This window comes from Drosophila obscura, unplaced genomic scaffold, assembly GCF_018151105.1.
Source record: "Drosophila obscura isolate BZ-5 IFL unplaced genomic scaffold, ASM1815110v1 contig_1, whole genome shotgun sequence".
NCBI lineage: Eukaryota > Metazoa > Arthropoda > Insecta > Diptera > Drosophilidae > Drosophila > Drosophila obscura.
The window spans coordinates 9,210,561-9,226,005 of NW_024542679.1; the positions used below are offsets into that span (position 1 = coordinate 9,210,561).

General features: G+C 46.1%; 6 protein-coding genes across 9 annotated transcripts; 3 read left to right on the top strand and 3 right to left on the bottom strand.

The window, feature by feature from the left end:
- Positions 1–1,771: 1,771 nt before the first annotated feature.
- On the bottom strand, positions 1,772–4,902 carry LOC111077216 (ATP-dependent RNA helicase DDX42). The gene has a single exon (XM_022371401.2). It carries the CDS (start codon positions 4,599–4,601, stop codon positions 2,160–2,162), a length of 2,442 nt encoding a protein of 813 aa, XP_022227093.2. The 5' UTR covers positions 4,602–4,902; the 3' UTR covers positions 1,772–2,159.
- Positions 4,738–5,419, top strand: LOC111077220 (biogenesis of lysosome-related organelles complex 1 subunit 4). Its single transcript, XM_022371406.2, has 2 exons — positions 4,738–4,916; positions 4,971–5,419. The coding sequence occupies exons 1-2, from the start codon at positions 4,773–4,775 to the stop codon at positions 5,337–5,339; spliced, it is 513 nt and encodes a 170-aa protein (XP_022227098.2). The 5' UTR covers positions 4,738–4,772; the 3' UTR covers positions 5,340–5,419.
- On the bottom strand, positions 5,387–7,314 carry LOC111077218 (histidine-rich glycoprotein). Of its 4 annotated transcripts, none has more exons than XM_041591744.1 (4): positions 7,206–7,314; positions 6,460–7,134; positions 6,216–6,330; positions 5,387–5,990 (listed from the first exon to the last, which is right to left on the bottom strand). In XM_041591744.1, the coding sequence occupies exons 1-4, from the start codon at positions 7,215–7,217 to the stop codon at positions 5,518–5,520; spliced, it is 1,275 nt and encodes a 424-aa protein (XP_041447678.1). In that variant the 5' UTR covers positions 7,218–7,314; the 3' UTR covers positions 5,387–5,517. The 4 variants fall into 4 exon arrangements, with proteins under 4 accessions (XP_041447678.1, XP_041447676.1, XP_041447674.1 ...); XM_041591742.1 differs by lacking the exon at positions 6,216–6,330 and adding an exon at positions 6,105–6,186 and having other exon boundaries at positions 6,412–7,134; XM_041591740.1 differs by lacking the exon at positions 6,216–6,330 and having other exon boundaries at positions 5,387–6,186; positions 6,412–7,134.
- Positions 7,315–8,068: 754 nt separating this feature from the next.
- Positions 8,069–8,756, top strand: LOC111077219 (MIP18 family protein galla-2). The gene is made up of 2 exons (XM_022371405.2): positions 8,069–8,273; positions 8,328–8,756. The coding sequence occupies exons 1-2, from the start codon at positions 8,153–8,155 to the stop codon at positions 8,675–8,677; spliced, it is 471 nt and encodes a 156-aa protein (XP_022227097.1). The 5' UTR covers positions 8,069–8,152; the 3' UTR covers positions 8,678–8,756.
- On the bottom strand, positions 8,725–10,593 carry LOC111077217 (mitochondrial inner membrane protein OXA1L). The gene is made up of 3 exons (XM_022371402.2): positions 10,287–10,593; positions 9,093–10,167; positions 8,725–9,030 (listed from the first exon to the last, which is right to left on the bottom strand). Exons 1-3 carry the CDS (start codon positions 10,371–10,373, stop codon positions 8,852–8,854), a joined length of 1,341 nt encoding a protein of 446 aa, XP_022227094.2. The 5' UTR covers positions 10,374–10,593; the 3' UTR covers positions 8,725–8,851.
- Positions 10,594–13,055: 2,462 nt separating this feature from the next.
- Positions 13,056–13,638, top strand: LOC111077228 (pupal cuticle protein Edg-78E-like). Its single transcript, XM_041592921.1, has one exon. The coding sequence runs from the start codon at positions 13,076–13,078 to the stop codon at positions 13,556–13,558; it is 483 nt and encodes a 160-aa protein (XP_041448855.1). The 5' UTR covers positions 13,056–13,075; the 3' UTR covers positions 13,559–13,638.
- The last annotated feature ends 1,807 nt before the right edge of the window (positions 13,639–15,445 follow it).

Genomic DNA, 15,445 nt, shown 5'->3' on the forward strand with positions numbered 1-15,445 from the left:
AAGCAAACAACAAACAAAATGAAAGAAAAAAACGTAAAAAAATTTACCACAAAAAGCATAAAAAAACTAACAAAACAGTCATTATACCATATAAAAAAAAGAAATGAGAATGAGAATGTGAAAAAGCACAGAAAAACCATTTAGTTGAGAGCATGAAAATTCCTTCAATGAAATTTACGAATTTAATGTGTAATTTTTTCCGACAGAAGCAGCAGCAGTGCAGCAGCAGAAATATGATTTAGATATCGAGATCGAAATCGAGATCACTTCCCTTCAGAAATGTCACACTACACGTTTTTCGTTTGCATTACTATTTTTAAACAATTTTAATTTTGTTGTGGAATGTTTCTTGTTTCTGTTTTATTTTTTATATATATTGTACAAAGTATTACCAGGAGAATGGAAAATCAGCAACAGTTTCACAGATGATTAGAAGCATGAGCAAACAAAAGCAAAAAGCATTAAAAAATGAGAAATACAAAATACATACATACATACATACATACAACAACAACAAAAATCCCAACAATTTTATTACATTTATAAAATGAAAAACAAAACAAAAAACAAACATTTAAATTTTAATTGTTGCATAATTTTAGTTTATTTTTAGAATGCCTAAATCTACAGAATATAAAAGAATAATTGATTTAAAGGATAAACGAAATTTAGCACAAAAGCAGAAAAAAATTATTAAGAATTATATTAATTATAGCGAAAACAGAAGATAAAAACAAAAAGTTTATGAATAAGGAAAAACGAAAACTAAAACAGAAAGCGCATAAATAGGGGGAGAAAAGAGAAATGGAGGATGTGTGAAGGGAGTATAGTGGAGTGTAGAGGGAAACAACAACTATTAAAAGTGTAAATCAAATTTAATGCTAGCTCTAAAATATATTGTAAATAAATGGAATATGATGTATAGTATGTTATGTATGCGACAAGAATACCCCCTGCCCACACCCACACACACACCCTCTCCCCTACACACACACACACACACACAAAGCTAATTAAAACATATACATATATGATAATGATAATAATAAATGAAAAAACAAAAGTATTTCAAAAAACTAAAAATGGTAAGGGATTTAAATTTTTTCTTTGTTTGGGTTTTATTTCGAGAACACAAATTAAAAAATTATTTTTTTCATATCATTTAAGTTTTGTTTTTCAGTTTTTCTATATTTTTCGTACGATGTGGTTACCAATGGACCAATTTTTATATATATACGACTATATATGTATGATACCCACACACCGAACGAGAGCGATAAGCGATATATATACATATATATATATATATATAGCGGAGAAATCCGATACGATATGATATTCAAAAATATAGCGAAATTTTAAAGCTTTTTCCTCCCCTCCGTTCCAGCGCTTACATTAAAAGAAAAAAAAAGAAATCGAAAATTAAACGCAAAAATCGCCTCAATGTGGTAGTTAAATGAATCTCAAATCTCTTCTCTCAATGTTATATCAAAGAAAAACGAAATCATATTACAATTATTATATAGTATACACGTGCGTATGTATGTATATCGTAAACAGAAAAGAAAGAAAAACAAAATTCGTAGTGGTTTCATTGTAAAACAATATTTCGTAAAAAGAACAATTAGCTTCAAGATCTATAACTGGAAGAACGAGTCCCCTCCCCTCACGACTGTTTGGGGTGTGGGGGCGGGGACTATTCCAACTCTCGCACTTCAGGCAGAATATGAATTAAATAAAGAAGAATTGAAGAAATACTTGTGGAGGGAGTACGACGAGAGATGCGCAAATGTGATTTTATTCAAAATAAAATACACATATAAAAAGATTACAATTAATAATGAAAGGTTTTTTATTTTGTGGATCTCCTGAAGATCCGATTTTTGATGATGCGGCATCTGGATGCGATGCTTGAATGAGTGGAGTAGAGAAGATGAAGGAGCGGAGAGCGTTGTACATACGAGTATTTAACTAACGTAAATTATAATGAACAAGGTATATATCGGAATATATATATACATACATATATATATATATGTTTAAATGTAGTCCATAAGTTGTAATTTTAAATGATGGAACAAAAGCAAATACACATTAAATAATATAAAGAAATAAACAGAGTTCCTCAAGACTTTCAATTCTCTTCCCGTTCCGTTCTTTCAATTCCAGCGACTCTTCTTGGCGCGTTTCGAGTCATCCCTGCTGCTGCTGCTGGAGGACGATGACGATGATCCTTGTGGTGGCGGCGGTGCTGGGGCAGCAAACACCCCCGTCTGGGGCACCGTCTCCTCCCAAGTGCGATCGCTGGAGGCCCGAAACTGGGAGCTGTACTGATTGCGGAAAGCCTCTCGCATCGCCGCATAGCGATCTGTGGCGGGGCCGCCACTGGAGGCGGGCCTTGGCTCCTTGGAGAAGGGATTTTCGGAGCTGCTGCCAGGCCTCGAGCTACCGCGTGAGGGTGATCGATCTCCAGAACCGCTTCTGTCTCTGGATCCTCTCCTTTCTCTGCCGCCGCCACCACCACCGCCACCGCCGCCATGTGTCGGCTCGCGATAGCCCAGTCCCGTGTATGTTTTGGTGACCTTTTTGCCCTTGCCCTGCTTGAAGCGGGAGCTGCGGAACCATGAGCTTTTCAGGGCCAGCTCCATGAGATCCTCCGGCACCTCTTGATCGGCACCCTCCAGATTGCGCACCAGATGGCCCGCAAACTCCTTGTCCTTGTCGGTGACCAAAGTGAAGGCATTGCCCTTCTCCCCGGCCCGACCCGTGCGACCAATTCGATGCGTGTGCGTGTCAATGTCCCTGGCAATGTCGTAGTTCACCACATTGCGGATGTGCGGGATGTCCAGGCCGCGTGCAGCCACATCGGTGGCCACCAGGATGTCGCACTCCTTGCGCTTAAACTGTGTGATGACCTTGTTGCGGTCCGCCTGGTCCATGTCGCCGTGCAGCAGCAGGCAGTTGTGCTCCTTGACGAGTAGATTGTTGGCCACAGTCTCGGCATCGGCCTTTTTGGTGACGAAGATCAGGACACTGCCCTCCGAGAGGAACTTGACCAGATGGCACAAGAGCCAATTCCACTTTTGCAGCGGATTGGGGAAGACGAACACCGACTGTGTGATGTCCTGATTGGCCTCATTCAGATCGCCCTGAACGATGCGCACCGGATCCGAGAGCACGTCTCTGGCCAGGCGCTCGATTCGCTTCTTGAAGGTGGCCGAAAAGAGCAGCGTCTGACGGTCGGGACGCACGTGGTTGCAGATGGAGCGCACCTGCGGCTCGAAGCCCATGTGGAACATGCGATCGGCCTCGTCCAGCACCAGAAAGGTCACTCGCCTCAGATTGGTGGCCTTCATCTTGACCATATCTATCATTCGGCCCGGCGTGGCCACAATAATCTCAGCGCCCTGCTCCAGGGCCTTGCTCTGCTCCCACTTGGAGCCGCCGCCATAGCAGCAGACCACATTGATATTGTACACCTTGCCGAACTTCTTGGCCTCGTTGTATATCTGCAGGGAGAGCTCCCGGGTGGGGGCGAGGATCAGTCCGATGGGTCCGTCGCCTGGCTTCAGCTCCCGCTGATCCATCAGGTGCATGAGCAGAGGCCAGATAAATGCAGCCGTCTTGCCAGAGCCCGTCTTGGCAATGCCGATGATGTCTCTGCCAGCCAGTGCGGTGGGCACCGCCTGCGCCTGGATGGGCGTGGGCTGCGTGTATTCCGCCTTTCGCACGGCCTTCATTAGCTGCTCGTCGAAGCCAAAGTGACCGAAAGATGTCACTGGATTGGGCGGTGAGGGCCCGGTGACCTTCACGCCAAGAGTCTGCCGCAGCTCACGGACCCCTTCCTCGTCCAGGGAAGCTATCTCCTCGTGCGGCGTGTAGAAGTTCTTCTCGAACGGCTCGTACTCGATCTCCGAGTGGTAGATGGTGGGCAAGGGATCTATGTCCTTCTTCTTGGGCGGTGCAATCGGATTGCCATCCTCGTCGTACTCGATTTCCTGGTCGGAGCCATCGTCGCGGAGACCAGCATTGGGATTCTCCTCCATGTAGCGGTAGTAGCTCTCCTCATCGTCCTCGTCATCGATGTCGCCACGAACACCCTTCTCCAGCTGCGGGGCGCTCGTGGCTTTTGGCTGCTGTGTGGCCGCACGGACCTTCTCCTTCTCCACCTGCTGATTGATGCCGGCCATGAACTGCTCCAGCGGATCCTCGTCCGAGTCGGATTCCTCCTGCTTCTTGTCCGGAGCAGTCGCCCCAGGCGATCCTGGTGCTGGTATGTACGCCTGCTCCAGCTCCTTGTGCTGCTGCTCATCATCGTCATCAAAGTAATCGTCGTCTGTGTGCTGCTTGCGTTTCCCCACAAAGTTTGTGGAATTGGTGTACTGACTGATGGAGTCCAGCGTCGTGTATCCCTGCTTGGATGTGCCACTGGCCGATGGAATCGGTGGAATGCCCCGACCGGCGGCACCTCCTCCCCTGGGCACATATCCGCGATTCACATTCAGCACCGGTGGCGGTGGCACGGCGTTCATGTTGTTGCCCGAGCTGGCCGGCTTCCTGTACGGGAAGCCGCCACCTCCTATTCCTCGGTAGCCGCTCATGATGCTCCAGTCCGCAAAATCTTCTCACAAATCAAATCAATAATTAAAGTTTACAATTTCTGCAAGCATTCCTAGCTTGTGCAGTGTTGGAAAATGTCGCTATCGATAAGTACTCCAGATATCGATAGCTTGCCTGCAATTGCATTTGTTGACAATAACAAAAATTTTCTAATGGCTGCGGAAATGAACAATGTGGCTCAGGACTATGCCAAGATCATACAGAGTGCCGATCTGGACAGAGAGATCAATCCGCTGTGCACGAACATCGACGATATGCTCGCCCGTCTCGACGAGTTCGAGACACTCCTTTCATCCGTAAGAAATTGCTATTCATTTTGATATTTACACTAATATATTCCCATTAAAAAGGTGCGTGCCGAGTCAAATGGCATCATGGCCAACCATGTGTGCAGCATTCTCAGCTTCAGCGACAATTTCGACGAGTTGCGAACCCGCATCGACAATCTGGAAAAGTTTGTGGGCGCAGTAAGTGCGAATCTCAATGATGTGGAACGCTCTGTGGACGTGGCGGAGCAGGAGCTAAATGTAACGGACTACAGCCTGAAGGGACTGCTGTTCAAGCCCCTCAAAGCCAAGTTGACTGCCACAGATCCAGCCAACGCTCAGTCCCAGCCCCGCACGAATCTCATTTCCGGGGAATTCCAGCCGGTTGCCATCTACAGCTCCGACGAGTACTTCGGTGCCGCTGCCACACCAGAGGAGCCCCAAGTGGCGTGAGCCCACCCGTTAAATATTTAGTGTTTCATTAGCAAAAGTCGTTTATGTAAGTGTGTAAATATTTTTTGTTTATTTTTCAATTTCGCAGTTTCTTTGTTTTCATTATGGAAAACGTGACTGGACAATTATCGTCACACGGTTACATAAGCAAGGGTTGGTGCAAGGCTGTGGCCTTGTCTTAGGTCTTGATCTCCTTGCTCTCCTCGGAGCTGGAACCGGCGTCGGCGGGCTTCTCCTTGTGGAACAACTCGGCCACGGACACGGGATGGTGGATGGGTATTGCCAGCTCTGTTGTGGCCTTGTTGTTGGCTGGAGCAGCGGTGGACTTGATCTCAGTGGGCACTGGAATGTCACGCTGATGACGCTGCGCAGAGGATTTTAACAGCTCTTCGGCCTGCTTCGGATCGAGCTCCAGTTCGAGGGTCCTTGCGAGTGCTGGCTTGGAGGGAGCTTCGCGCCTCTGCTTGTGGTGAGCGTGGGAGTCTGGCTTCGCCGAATGCTTCTCCTCGTGATGATGGATATCGTGATGGTCGGGCCCTGAGGCCTCTGGCTTCGGGGGAGAGTTTCGCTTCTGCTTGGGAGCTGTGACTGCAGGAGCGGATGCAGGCAATGCATGAGGCAATGCATCCTTTTTGGGCTCCTCGTGGTGACCCTCGTCATGATGGCCCTCTTCGTGGTGAGCCTCGCGCTTGGACAGCTTGTGGAAGTCGGCATGAGTGTGGGCATCCTTCGCCTCATCCTTCTTTGGCTCCTCCTCGTGGTGACCCTCGTCATGATGGCCTTCTTCGTGGTGAGCCTCGCGCTTGGACTGCTTGTGGGAGTCGGCATGAGAGTGGCCATCCTTCGCCTCGTCCTTTGGCTCCTCCTCGTGGTGACCCTCGTCATGATGGCCTTCTTCGTGGTGAGCCTCACGCTTGGACTGCTTGTGGGAGTCGGCATGAGAGTGGCCATCCTTCGCCTCGTCCTTCTTTGGCTCCTCCTCGTGGTGACCCTCGTCATGATGGCCTTCTTCGTGGTGAGCCTCGCGCTTGGACTGCTTGTGGGAGTCGGCATGGGAATGGGCATCCTTCGCCTCATCCTTCTTTGGCTCCTCCTCGTGGTGACCCTCTTCGTGATGAGCCTCTTCGTGGTGAGCCTCGCGCTTGGACTGCTTGTGGGAGTCGGCATGAGAGTGGCCATCCTTCGCCTCGTCCTTCTTTGGCTCCTCCTCGTGGTGACCCTCGTCATGATGGCCTTCTTCGTGGTGAGCCTCGCGCTTGGACTGCTTGTGGGAGTCGGCATGAGAGTGGCCATCCTTCGCCTCGTCCTTCTTTGGCTCCTCCTCGTGGTGACCCTCGTCATGATGGCCTTCTTCGTGGTGAGCCTCACGCTTGGACTGCTTGTGGGAGTCGGCATGAGAGTGGCCATCCTTCGCCTCGTCCTTCTTTGGCTCCTCCTCGTGGTGAGCCTCTTCGTGATGACCCTCTTCGTGGTGAGCCTCGCGCTTCGACTTCTTGTGATCATGCTGCAGAGGTTCGTGAGTCTTGGCTGGCGATTCCGACTGGCGTTGGGGATTATGCTGCAGCAGCTCGCGGGCCTTCACGCTGTCGGGCTTGGGGTGAGCAGTCTCATCCCGCTTCTGGCGATGCAGGGCGGGCTCACTCTTCAGGAGGACAACCTTCTCGTCGGGCTTGGGATCGCTGATCACATCAGGAGCGATAGGACTTGGACGCGAAAGAGCCACCGCGGCTTCCTTGACGTCAGCCGGAGTGGTGGGAGCCGCATGGCAAGCGGCGAATAAGGCCAAGAAAATTATCTGTGAATTGAAACGAAAATAGAATCATAGAGAAAGTTGACTTTGCGGGCAGTCTGCTGATGTGGACTCACAATCGACTTCATGTTCGTCTGCTGGGTGTGGTGTGTGTGATGTGTTGACCGGTGGGAAATTTCTCCCAAACTGTTGCTGTTTGCACCGTGGGCAGCCTATTTTATGAGCGAATCCCATCCGAGGCGCCGAGCGTCCCATCCCAGCGACTGGTGGGCTGTTAACCAGTTTGTAATTCGGTGCTAATTGCCGCTAGATGCACGCCAAGTACGCGAAACCCGTTCCCATATGTAAATATGTATCAAATATATTATTTTCCACATTGATATTGATTTGTCTGACTAATTATAAGCCGTGGAAATCACCGTCCAAGTCCAGCATCTCATCACATCAAAAAGCAAATTAGCAAAAAAAAAAAACATAGACAACAAAATCGGCTCAAGGCTTATTCAGAGTCGGAACCCAGACCTAGATTCAGAGATACAAATACATCAGATAGAGGTACGGATACGATACCGGCCGATCCGTTAGTCATATCTGGTTAGCACAGACTTGCAAGAAAGAAAAAAAGGCGAGCTGGGCAGTGAAGTCGCTCGTTCTCTGGAAATACTTAAGTAGATGGGAGTTGGGGTAGCAGCTAATTTCAAGTGCACATAAATAACTATGCAAATATTAATAGGATTCTATAATTGTTGCCCTTTTACGTAAGTTGAACATTTTTGTTGATATTTAAGTGTAAGTCAATCAATTTAACATTTAATTTTCAGGAAATGTACGCAGCAGGGGCACTGCTTTGATTGATTGATTGACTAATTGCTCTGAATAGTTGAATTTCAATTTCAAATAAATAACGCTCTCGTCCAGTGTGCACACACCTGAAATATATTGACTTTGCGCTTGGGCAAATTTAGTGCCTTTCCACATGCGCACACACAGGTGTAGACACTCTCATTTTTATTGATCAATTTGTTGCGATTAACCCGTTTTTAAGCCCGTAAACAAAGCGAAAATGCCAACAGAAATTGAAAATATCAATCCCAATGTCTATGACAAGATTAAGGAGCGTGTGACGACAGCCAATGAGGAAGACGAGAACGTAGCAGATCCCTTTGACAAGCGCGAGATTTTCGGTGAGCGATAAAGATAAATATTACAATTGCTAAATAACGCTGCTGCTGTTGTAGATCTCATACGCAACATCACTGATCCGGAGCACCCGCTCACACTGGAGGAGCTGCATGTGGTGCAGGAGGGGCTCATCCGCATCAGCAACAAGCAGAACTCTGTTTTCATCAACTTCACACCCACGATTCCGCACTGTTCGATGGCCACGCTGATCGGCCTGTCCATACGGGTGAAGCTGCTGCGCTCCCTGCCGCCCCGCTTCAAGGTCACCGTTGAGATTACGCCCGGGACCCATGCTTCGGAGCAGGCGGTCAACAAGCAGCTGGCGGACAAGGAGCGTGTGGCCGCTGCTTTGGAGAACAAGCATCTGGCCGAGGTAATCAACCAGTGCATCGCGGCCAGGGGTTGAACCAACCCCCCCTACACTGCACCCTACCCCCTAGCTGTTCCATGTTGTTTTAGGTAATACAAATTATATTTTAGCAGCAGAACTCTCTGGGGTCATGAACTATCGGCTAAAAGGTAAACGTTAACAAAACACAGCGTCGCATGGCGACTGGCTGTACTCGCATGTATCATCGGGTTATTCTTTGGGCGGTTCCTTTAACCGCATGTGTGGCTCCACGATGGGCAGGGGCTTTGCCTTGGTGGGATCGTGCTTGAAGGTCTTCACCAGCGGCCCCTTGCCAGCCTTGGCAAAACGGATTTCATCCAGACGCTGTCGCTCCTCGATCTCCTTGGTGATCTTCATGTTGTCCCAGGCTGAAAGAGGGTTCAAAGATTACACTAGATCGTTCTTTAAAATGAGTGTTTTCCAAGCTTACACTCTTTCATGCCTCCAACGAATCCCTTCTTCTTCGTGGGCAGCGCACTCGGTGCATGCGTCAGCATCTTCTCGATCTTGAAGTATTCCCGCACTGCGGGAATACGCAGCACGGCCACCTGTCCCAGTGAGATGAAGTTACTGCATGCCCAGTACGTGAGAATGGCCGCCGGGAAGTTCATTGTGAAGGGGAAGATGACGAGGGGCAGGGCTCGCAGGACGTACTTCATCGTGTTCATGTTGGCGGCCGACAGGCGGGCGCTGTCCGTGCCGATCTCGATGGTCAGGTAGAGCGTCGCACTAGTGATCAAAGGCAGTATATAGAGAGGATCGGCCAGGGTCAGATCCTGGAACCACCAGAGTCCGCCATCCCTCATGGAGTCCACGGGCGTATTGGCCATCTGACGCAGTCCCATGAAAAAGGATATGAAGAGCGGCGCCTGAGCTAGTGGCACAATCATATTCTTCAGCGGATTCACGCCCTTATCCCGCATAAACAGCATCATCTCCTGGGCGTAGCGGGCCGACTCAATGGCATTACCCGACTGCCTGGCCTCCGTCATCTTGAGCTGCAGCAACTGCATCTGTGGCATGTTGTTGTTCATCTTGGCCGAGTTCCGCTGCGCGAGAATCACCAGCGGAAAGATGATTGTGCGCACCACCAGCGTCCCCACGGCGATAGCACCCCACCAGGGCAGCTCCCACGTGCAGTGCAGGAACTCCATGCAGTTTTGTACGACACCCACGGGCGTCCAGCCCCCCAGTCCGATCGACGCGAATGTGGCCTCTCCAGCAGCATTCACCACGTCCACCACATTTGTGGACATATCCTCCAGGGAAAATGCGGGCGGTGTCGGTGCCGCTGGAATATCGGGCAGGTCGACTAGCTGCTTGGTGGACACCAATTCCGGCAGGCCCTCGGCGTCGGTGCTGGCAAAGCGCAGAGCACTAGCGCCCATCAGCGCTGGGGGCAGAAGCTTTTGTGCGGGCAGCAGCATGGAGTGTCGCGCCAGCTGGGCGCTCCAAATCCTGTGGCTGGCCACGTGCATGTCTCTCCTGTTGGCGGGTGAGTTGTGCTGTGTATATATTTCATGATTAGTTGCGGTGCGGTGCTTCAAGTTCATAACATAACAAGTTACCGCGTTTGCAGGTTATGTCATAGAGAACTCCAATCTATGCACCGGCTGTTTCTTACCTGTGTTGTGGTCAAGCGGGCGGCAGCAGTGTTGAATGCTGCAGCCGCATTGGTTGCCCGCCATAGCTGCATCCTGTTTACCAGCATCGTACAGTGTGTTTTTAATTTAGGAAATCTATCTAATTTGTTTTAACATAAACTTAACTTGACCTGCTGGTGTGACCGTGCAGCGCGAGCTTCGGAAATACCGAAATTCGGGGAAAATAGCGCGTTTTTTCGTTATGAAAGAACTTTCATTGCTTCTTTGGCGGTAAAATTTGAAGTTTGAATCTGTGGCTTGACTTAAAATATGATTTTGAGTGCGATTATACAAAATGGTCTGCTCTGATTTAGTTTTGAAAATTGAATTAATTAGCTCAGCAATTTACGATTTGCTTTCGCTAGGCCATAAAAATATTTGCCAATTTTATGACAGAGAGACTTCCCGGATGGCCAACGGGTTCCGTTCCTGCTGGCCATTGTCCAGAGCCAGAAGAAAATGTTAAAAGTCAATGTGACATATTTGGCACACAAAATTATGTCACTGAAATACTTCAATTTTAGTCAAATTAATTAATTAATATTCATTCAATTCGATACCCTTTCCCATGGCTAAGGCCTCGCTCATTTGGCTTGGAAGTAGCTAACGAATAACTAATCTTAAGCCGTCAGTGTATTGCCGATTCGTGCTGGTCCATTTCTCACTATAAATAACGATACACTTTATATTAAGATTGGCATGGGAAAAATAAATTATAAATCTTGCCTTGTTGGGACGCCCTCATCTGCATATTGCTGAAACCTGAGAGATTATAGGTGTTCACAATGCGTATTGATCTCCAACCCAGAATCGGTGTGTGAATTATTATAAAGCCGCCATAAGCATGGACGCGCTTCGACATGCAAAACTAATTTGTTTATTAAAGAAGGGGGGAAACAACAAATGCAAAGTCGAACAGCGAAATATTATATCACTTAGAAACTAGTTTATTGACTTTGAGTTAAATACGAGTATAATATGTGGTGGATATGATTTGAGTATTGCTGCTGCTGCGTGGCCGGTAGATGCATCTTTTTGTACATGAAATGGAACACAATGAAGATAATCGCCACTAAGTAGCTACTATAGTCAAATGTCAAACGCATGATGAGAGGATTGACACCGAATCTGGCATTACCTTTTAAGCATTGACGGATTTTACTACCATGATTTCGTGGGGAAAATGTTTTAAACTGTCTTTATGTTCGCCTTTAATTTATTTAAATTTTTCACGAATTTCCACAGCGTTGAAGGTTGAATTTAAGTGCCAATGCAGCTGGAAAAGAGATGTGGAGATGGATTCCCTACCCGTCACTTTTAGGCATTTTTTTTTATGAGGTAGCCAATATAAAATGGAATTAATTAATGAAGCCTAAGTTTGCATTTACGATTCGTCGGAAATGTGAAGACGGGCGATAACGTATAATATACTATGTATAGCGGTGATACCCTTATAAAGAAAAGAGAATCAACAAGGAATATTGATAGGGAGTTTTAAGCCAAAGCTTATGCTTTAAAATTTTAAAGTTAAAAAACAAATAAATCAATGGTTCCCATCGAGCTGCTCGATGATTTCACTTTCCGTACATGCCATAAAGTTCAATTTTACGACTTTCGTGTTCTCAACAGCTAAACTTCTTCTTCAAGGTTAGACTTAGACCACCTATGTTGATTAATGTGGTTCGCACTTCACACCAGCTATCAGCACAGTGGAATGAAAGTACATACTTCGCAAAGGAAACAAACTGTAGTTTAGCAAAGTAGTTCCCAAAAAACAAAACCTATACTTCCGAATGCTTTAGTTCCTATCTAATCCCTCCATTTCCTCATATCATTAACTACAACCCTTTTGAGTGGCAGATCCACTGTGCAGGCGCTAGAATATATGTGTATATTTGTATAAAATACATCTTTAAAGGTGCCGCAAGAGACACGAGACATTTTGTGTCAATAGATAAGGCGGACAGGAGGGCGCTGGTCTGGCAACGGGTAAATCCTGTTTGATATCTTATTTTGACTATTAATTAAGTATTAACTCCGTTTTATGGGCCAATTTGTTAAACGCACACATTTCAGCGCCTCTCGCACACCTATCCAATGGATGTACATTACGGGCAAAGCTTCGTGCGGCACTTGGCAACGGATCGATCGAGGGCCGAGACGAAGAAGCGTCATAAAACTCGAACTGGAAAAATTAAGCTTAGCCTTTGGGCAGACCAGGCCAAAAGTGGTACCATAAATTATGCTAAATACGTATTGGGACTGTCGTACCGTACCGCACGCTACATGCCATTTCAAATGCATTTAATTAAGTGTGTCTTTTTGGGTGTGCCGGGTAGGTTTTTCAGACTAGACCCAGACCCGGACCAGACCTAGGCTAAGCGGCGACATTGACATTGCCGCATGTGGAGATACTTTTAACTTTTGCTCTTTGCAGAGCCCCAACCCACACACACACATCGCACTCTACTCTCGCAGCATGAGATGGAAATTGGAAGACATCGGAGCTGCCGCTGCCGCCGCCGCCGCCGATGCTCCAGTTTGGCCAAAACTCATTGTTATTTAGATGTGTGTTTCCTGCAGTCCGGCGTAAAAGTTGTTTGGGTGGATCGAGTTTCGGTTGATTGAGAATTTGGAATCAGTTTGGTGTTTGGTATAAAAACATTTGCAATTGGCCACAGAGTCATCATTCAGAGTTGTCTCACAGTCCCAGACAAACGAATTCCTCCTCAATTCTGCCAAGATGTTCCGCTACGTAAGTATCCAGGATATGGTTTGCCAGAGATCAACTAACCGACTGCTCCTATCCCATCCAATACAGGTGCTCGTCGCCTCCGCCGTCCTGGCCTGCGCCTATGCCGCCGCTTCCTACAACACCGATGCCTCCGCATATGTGGTGAAGAACAGCGCTGACATCCAGCCTGAGGGACAGTACCAGTACCAGTACGAGACCAGCAACGGCATCGCCGCCCAGGAGTCTGGACTTGGAGGCCACCAGGCCTCGGGTGGATACTCCTACTATTCGCCGGAGGGACAGCTTGTTCAGATCTCCTATCTGGCCGATGAGAACGGTTTCCAGCCCCAGGGTGATCTCCTGCCCACTCCCCCACCAATCCCAATTGCCATCCTGAAGTCCCTCGAGTACATCCGCACTCACCCTCAGTACCAGGAGCCACAGCAGCAGTACCGGCAGGTGCAGCAGCAGCAGTACCGCAGCCCCGCTCGTGTCCAGAACAAGCGCGTCTACGGTTAAGCAGCGACAAGCATTATGCAAATGTTTTAAAAAAGCTTTATTACACTTTTTAAATGAATAAATATTATTGAGGAGAAAACTAATTTGAAATGTGGTTAAAAATCTGCACGCGATCGGAAATGACAGCTATATCTGCGCTGGACATGAGTAAACATGATTGAACATGAATGAACATGAATGAAAAATAACTAACAATAAATTTATATACTTGTATGGTTAGTGTCGATACTTTAGGGGGGTACATCAAATTTTTAAATATAGGAAAAATGTAAAAATGTAGAAAAAATTTAAAAATAATAAAAATTAAAAAAAGAAAACCAAAAAAATGTTTTTATTGCTCATTGACAAAAGCTGACTGATATGAAACGAAAATTCTAATTGCTCGCTGACAAAAGCTGACTGATATAAAACAAAAAAAAATTGTAAAATGCTTGCTGACAAAAGCTGACTGAAATGAAACGAAAAATTGTAATGCGACAAAAGCTGACTGATATGAAGCGAAAAATTGTAATTGCACGCTGACAAAAGCTGACTGATATGAAGCGAAAAAAATGTAATTGCTTGCTGACAAAAGCTGACTGATATGAAACGAAATAGTGTAAAATGCTCGCTGACAAAAGCTGACTGATATGAAACGAAAAATTATAATTGCTCGCTGACAAAAGCTGACTGATATGAAACGAAAATTCAAATTGCTCGCTGACAAAAGCTGACTGATATGAAACGAAAATTCTAATTGCTCGCTGACAAAAGCTGACTGATATGAAACGAAATAGTGTAAAATGCTCGCTGACAAAAGCTGACTGATATGAAACGAAAAATTATAATTGCTCGCTGACAAAAGCTGACTGATATGAAACGAAATAGTGTAAAATGCTCGCTGACAAAAGCTGACTGATATGAAACGAAAAATTGTAATTGCACGCTGACAAAAGCTGACTGATATGAAATGAAAAAAATTTAATTGCTCGCTGACAAAAGCTGACTGATATGAAACGAATAATTATTATTGCTCGCTGACAAAAGCTGACTGATATGAAACGAAAAATTGTAAAATGCTCGCTGACAAAAGCTGACTGATATGAGGCGAAAAATTATAATTGCGTGCTGACAAAAGCTGATTGATATGAAACGAAAAATTATAATTGCTCGCTGACAAAAGCTGACCGATATGAAACGAAAAACTATAATATTTAATTATATTATCAAAACAAAACGAAAAACCAATTTCGGTTCAGGCGGCCAAAAATTTTAGAGCCTTCACAAGCACAGTATGTGAGAATACATGGCACACACACATTTACGAAATCTGAAATCTAAAAACAAACGCGGTATCGGAAAATAAGAATTGATAAATATTTTGTAGTGTCAGTGTACAAAGTGCGATTCTCGGCTTGCTTTCCCATCTAGTCATGAATCGAACATGTCGAAAAAATGCCGAACGTCTTAGGTCCACGACCCGAACGTCTCAGGTCCAGCAGCCGAAGACCTGGGACCTGGGACAGAAAACTCAGCTGCGACACGTTCGGTGTATGAACTGGCACATCACTGTATGGCTAGTGGTTCCAGTCACACTGGACAGCACCGACAAAACAAATCAAATCAAATATTTATTTTTCAATATATTAAGATACTTAAGATATTAATGTTTCAAAGCAGCTTGGAACAACAAATTTAACATTAATTAAAGGAAATACGGTACACAAAAATCCATACGCATAGAAGAAACTTGGTTGACCAGCAACACTGAAGTCACATTTAGTCAACATTTCTATGTAAACAATCCAATGAAAAAGAGTTCTGAAAACTAGCCAATCCTGAACAAAATTTATTCAGGAATTGGATAAAATTATTTGTTTAGGGCTGAGAGGACCAATATCAACGTTG

Excerpts from the sequence above, each read along its gene's own strand:
- LOC111077216 (XM_022371401.2), bottom strand. The coding sequence starts at position 4,601 with ATGAGCGGCTACCGAGGAATAGGAGGTGGCGGCTTCCCGTACAGGAAG.
- LOC111077220 (XM_022371406.2), top strand. The coding sequence starts at position 4,773 with ATGGCTGCGGAAATGAACAATGTGGCTCAGGACTATGCCAAGATCATA. Across the intron at positions 4,917-4,970 it reads TCGAGACACTCCTTTCATCC|GTGCGTGCCGAGTCAAATGG; the intron begins GTAAGAAATTGC and ends CCCATTAAAAAG.
- LOC111077218 (XM_041591740.1), bottom strand. Across the intron at positions 6,187-6,411 it reads AGGAGCCAAAGAAGGATGAG|GCGAAGGATGGCCACTCTCA; the intron begins GCGAAGGATGCC and ends CCAAAGGACGAG.
- LOC111077219 (XM_022371405.2), top strand. The coding sequence starts at position 8,153 with ATGCCAACAGAAATTGAAAATATCAATCCCAATGTCTATGACAAGATT. Across the intron at positions 8,274-8,327 it reads TGACAAGCGCGAGATTTTCG|ATCTCATACGCAACATCACT; the intron begins GTGAGCGATAAA and ends CTGCTGTTGTAG.
- LOC111077217 (XM_022371402.2), bottom strand. The coding sequence starts at position 10,373 with ATGCTGGTAAACAGGATGCAGCTATGGCGGGCAACCAATGCGGCTGCA. Across the intron at positions 10,168-10,286 it reads CCCGCTTGACCACAACACAG|CACAACTCACCCGCCAACAG; the intron begins GTAAGAAACAGC and ends ATATATACACAG. Across the intron at positions 9,031-9,092 it reads CGTTGGAGGCATGAAAGAGT|CCTGGGACAACATGAAGATC; the intron begins GTAAGCTTGGAA and ends ACCCTCTTTCAG.
- LOC111077228 (XM_041592921.1), top strand. The coding sequence starts at position 13,076 with ATGGTTTGCCAGAGATCAACTAACCGACTGCTCCTATCCCATCCAATA.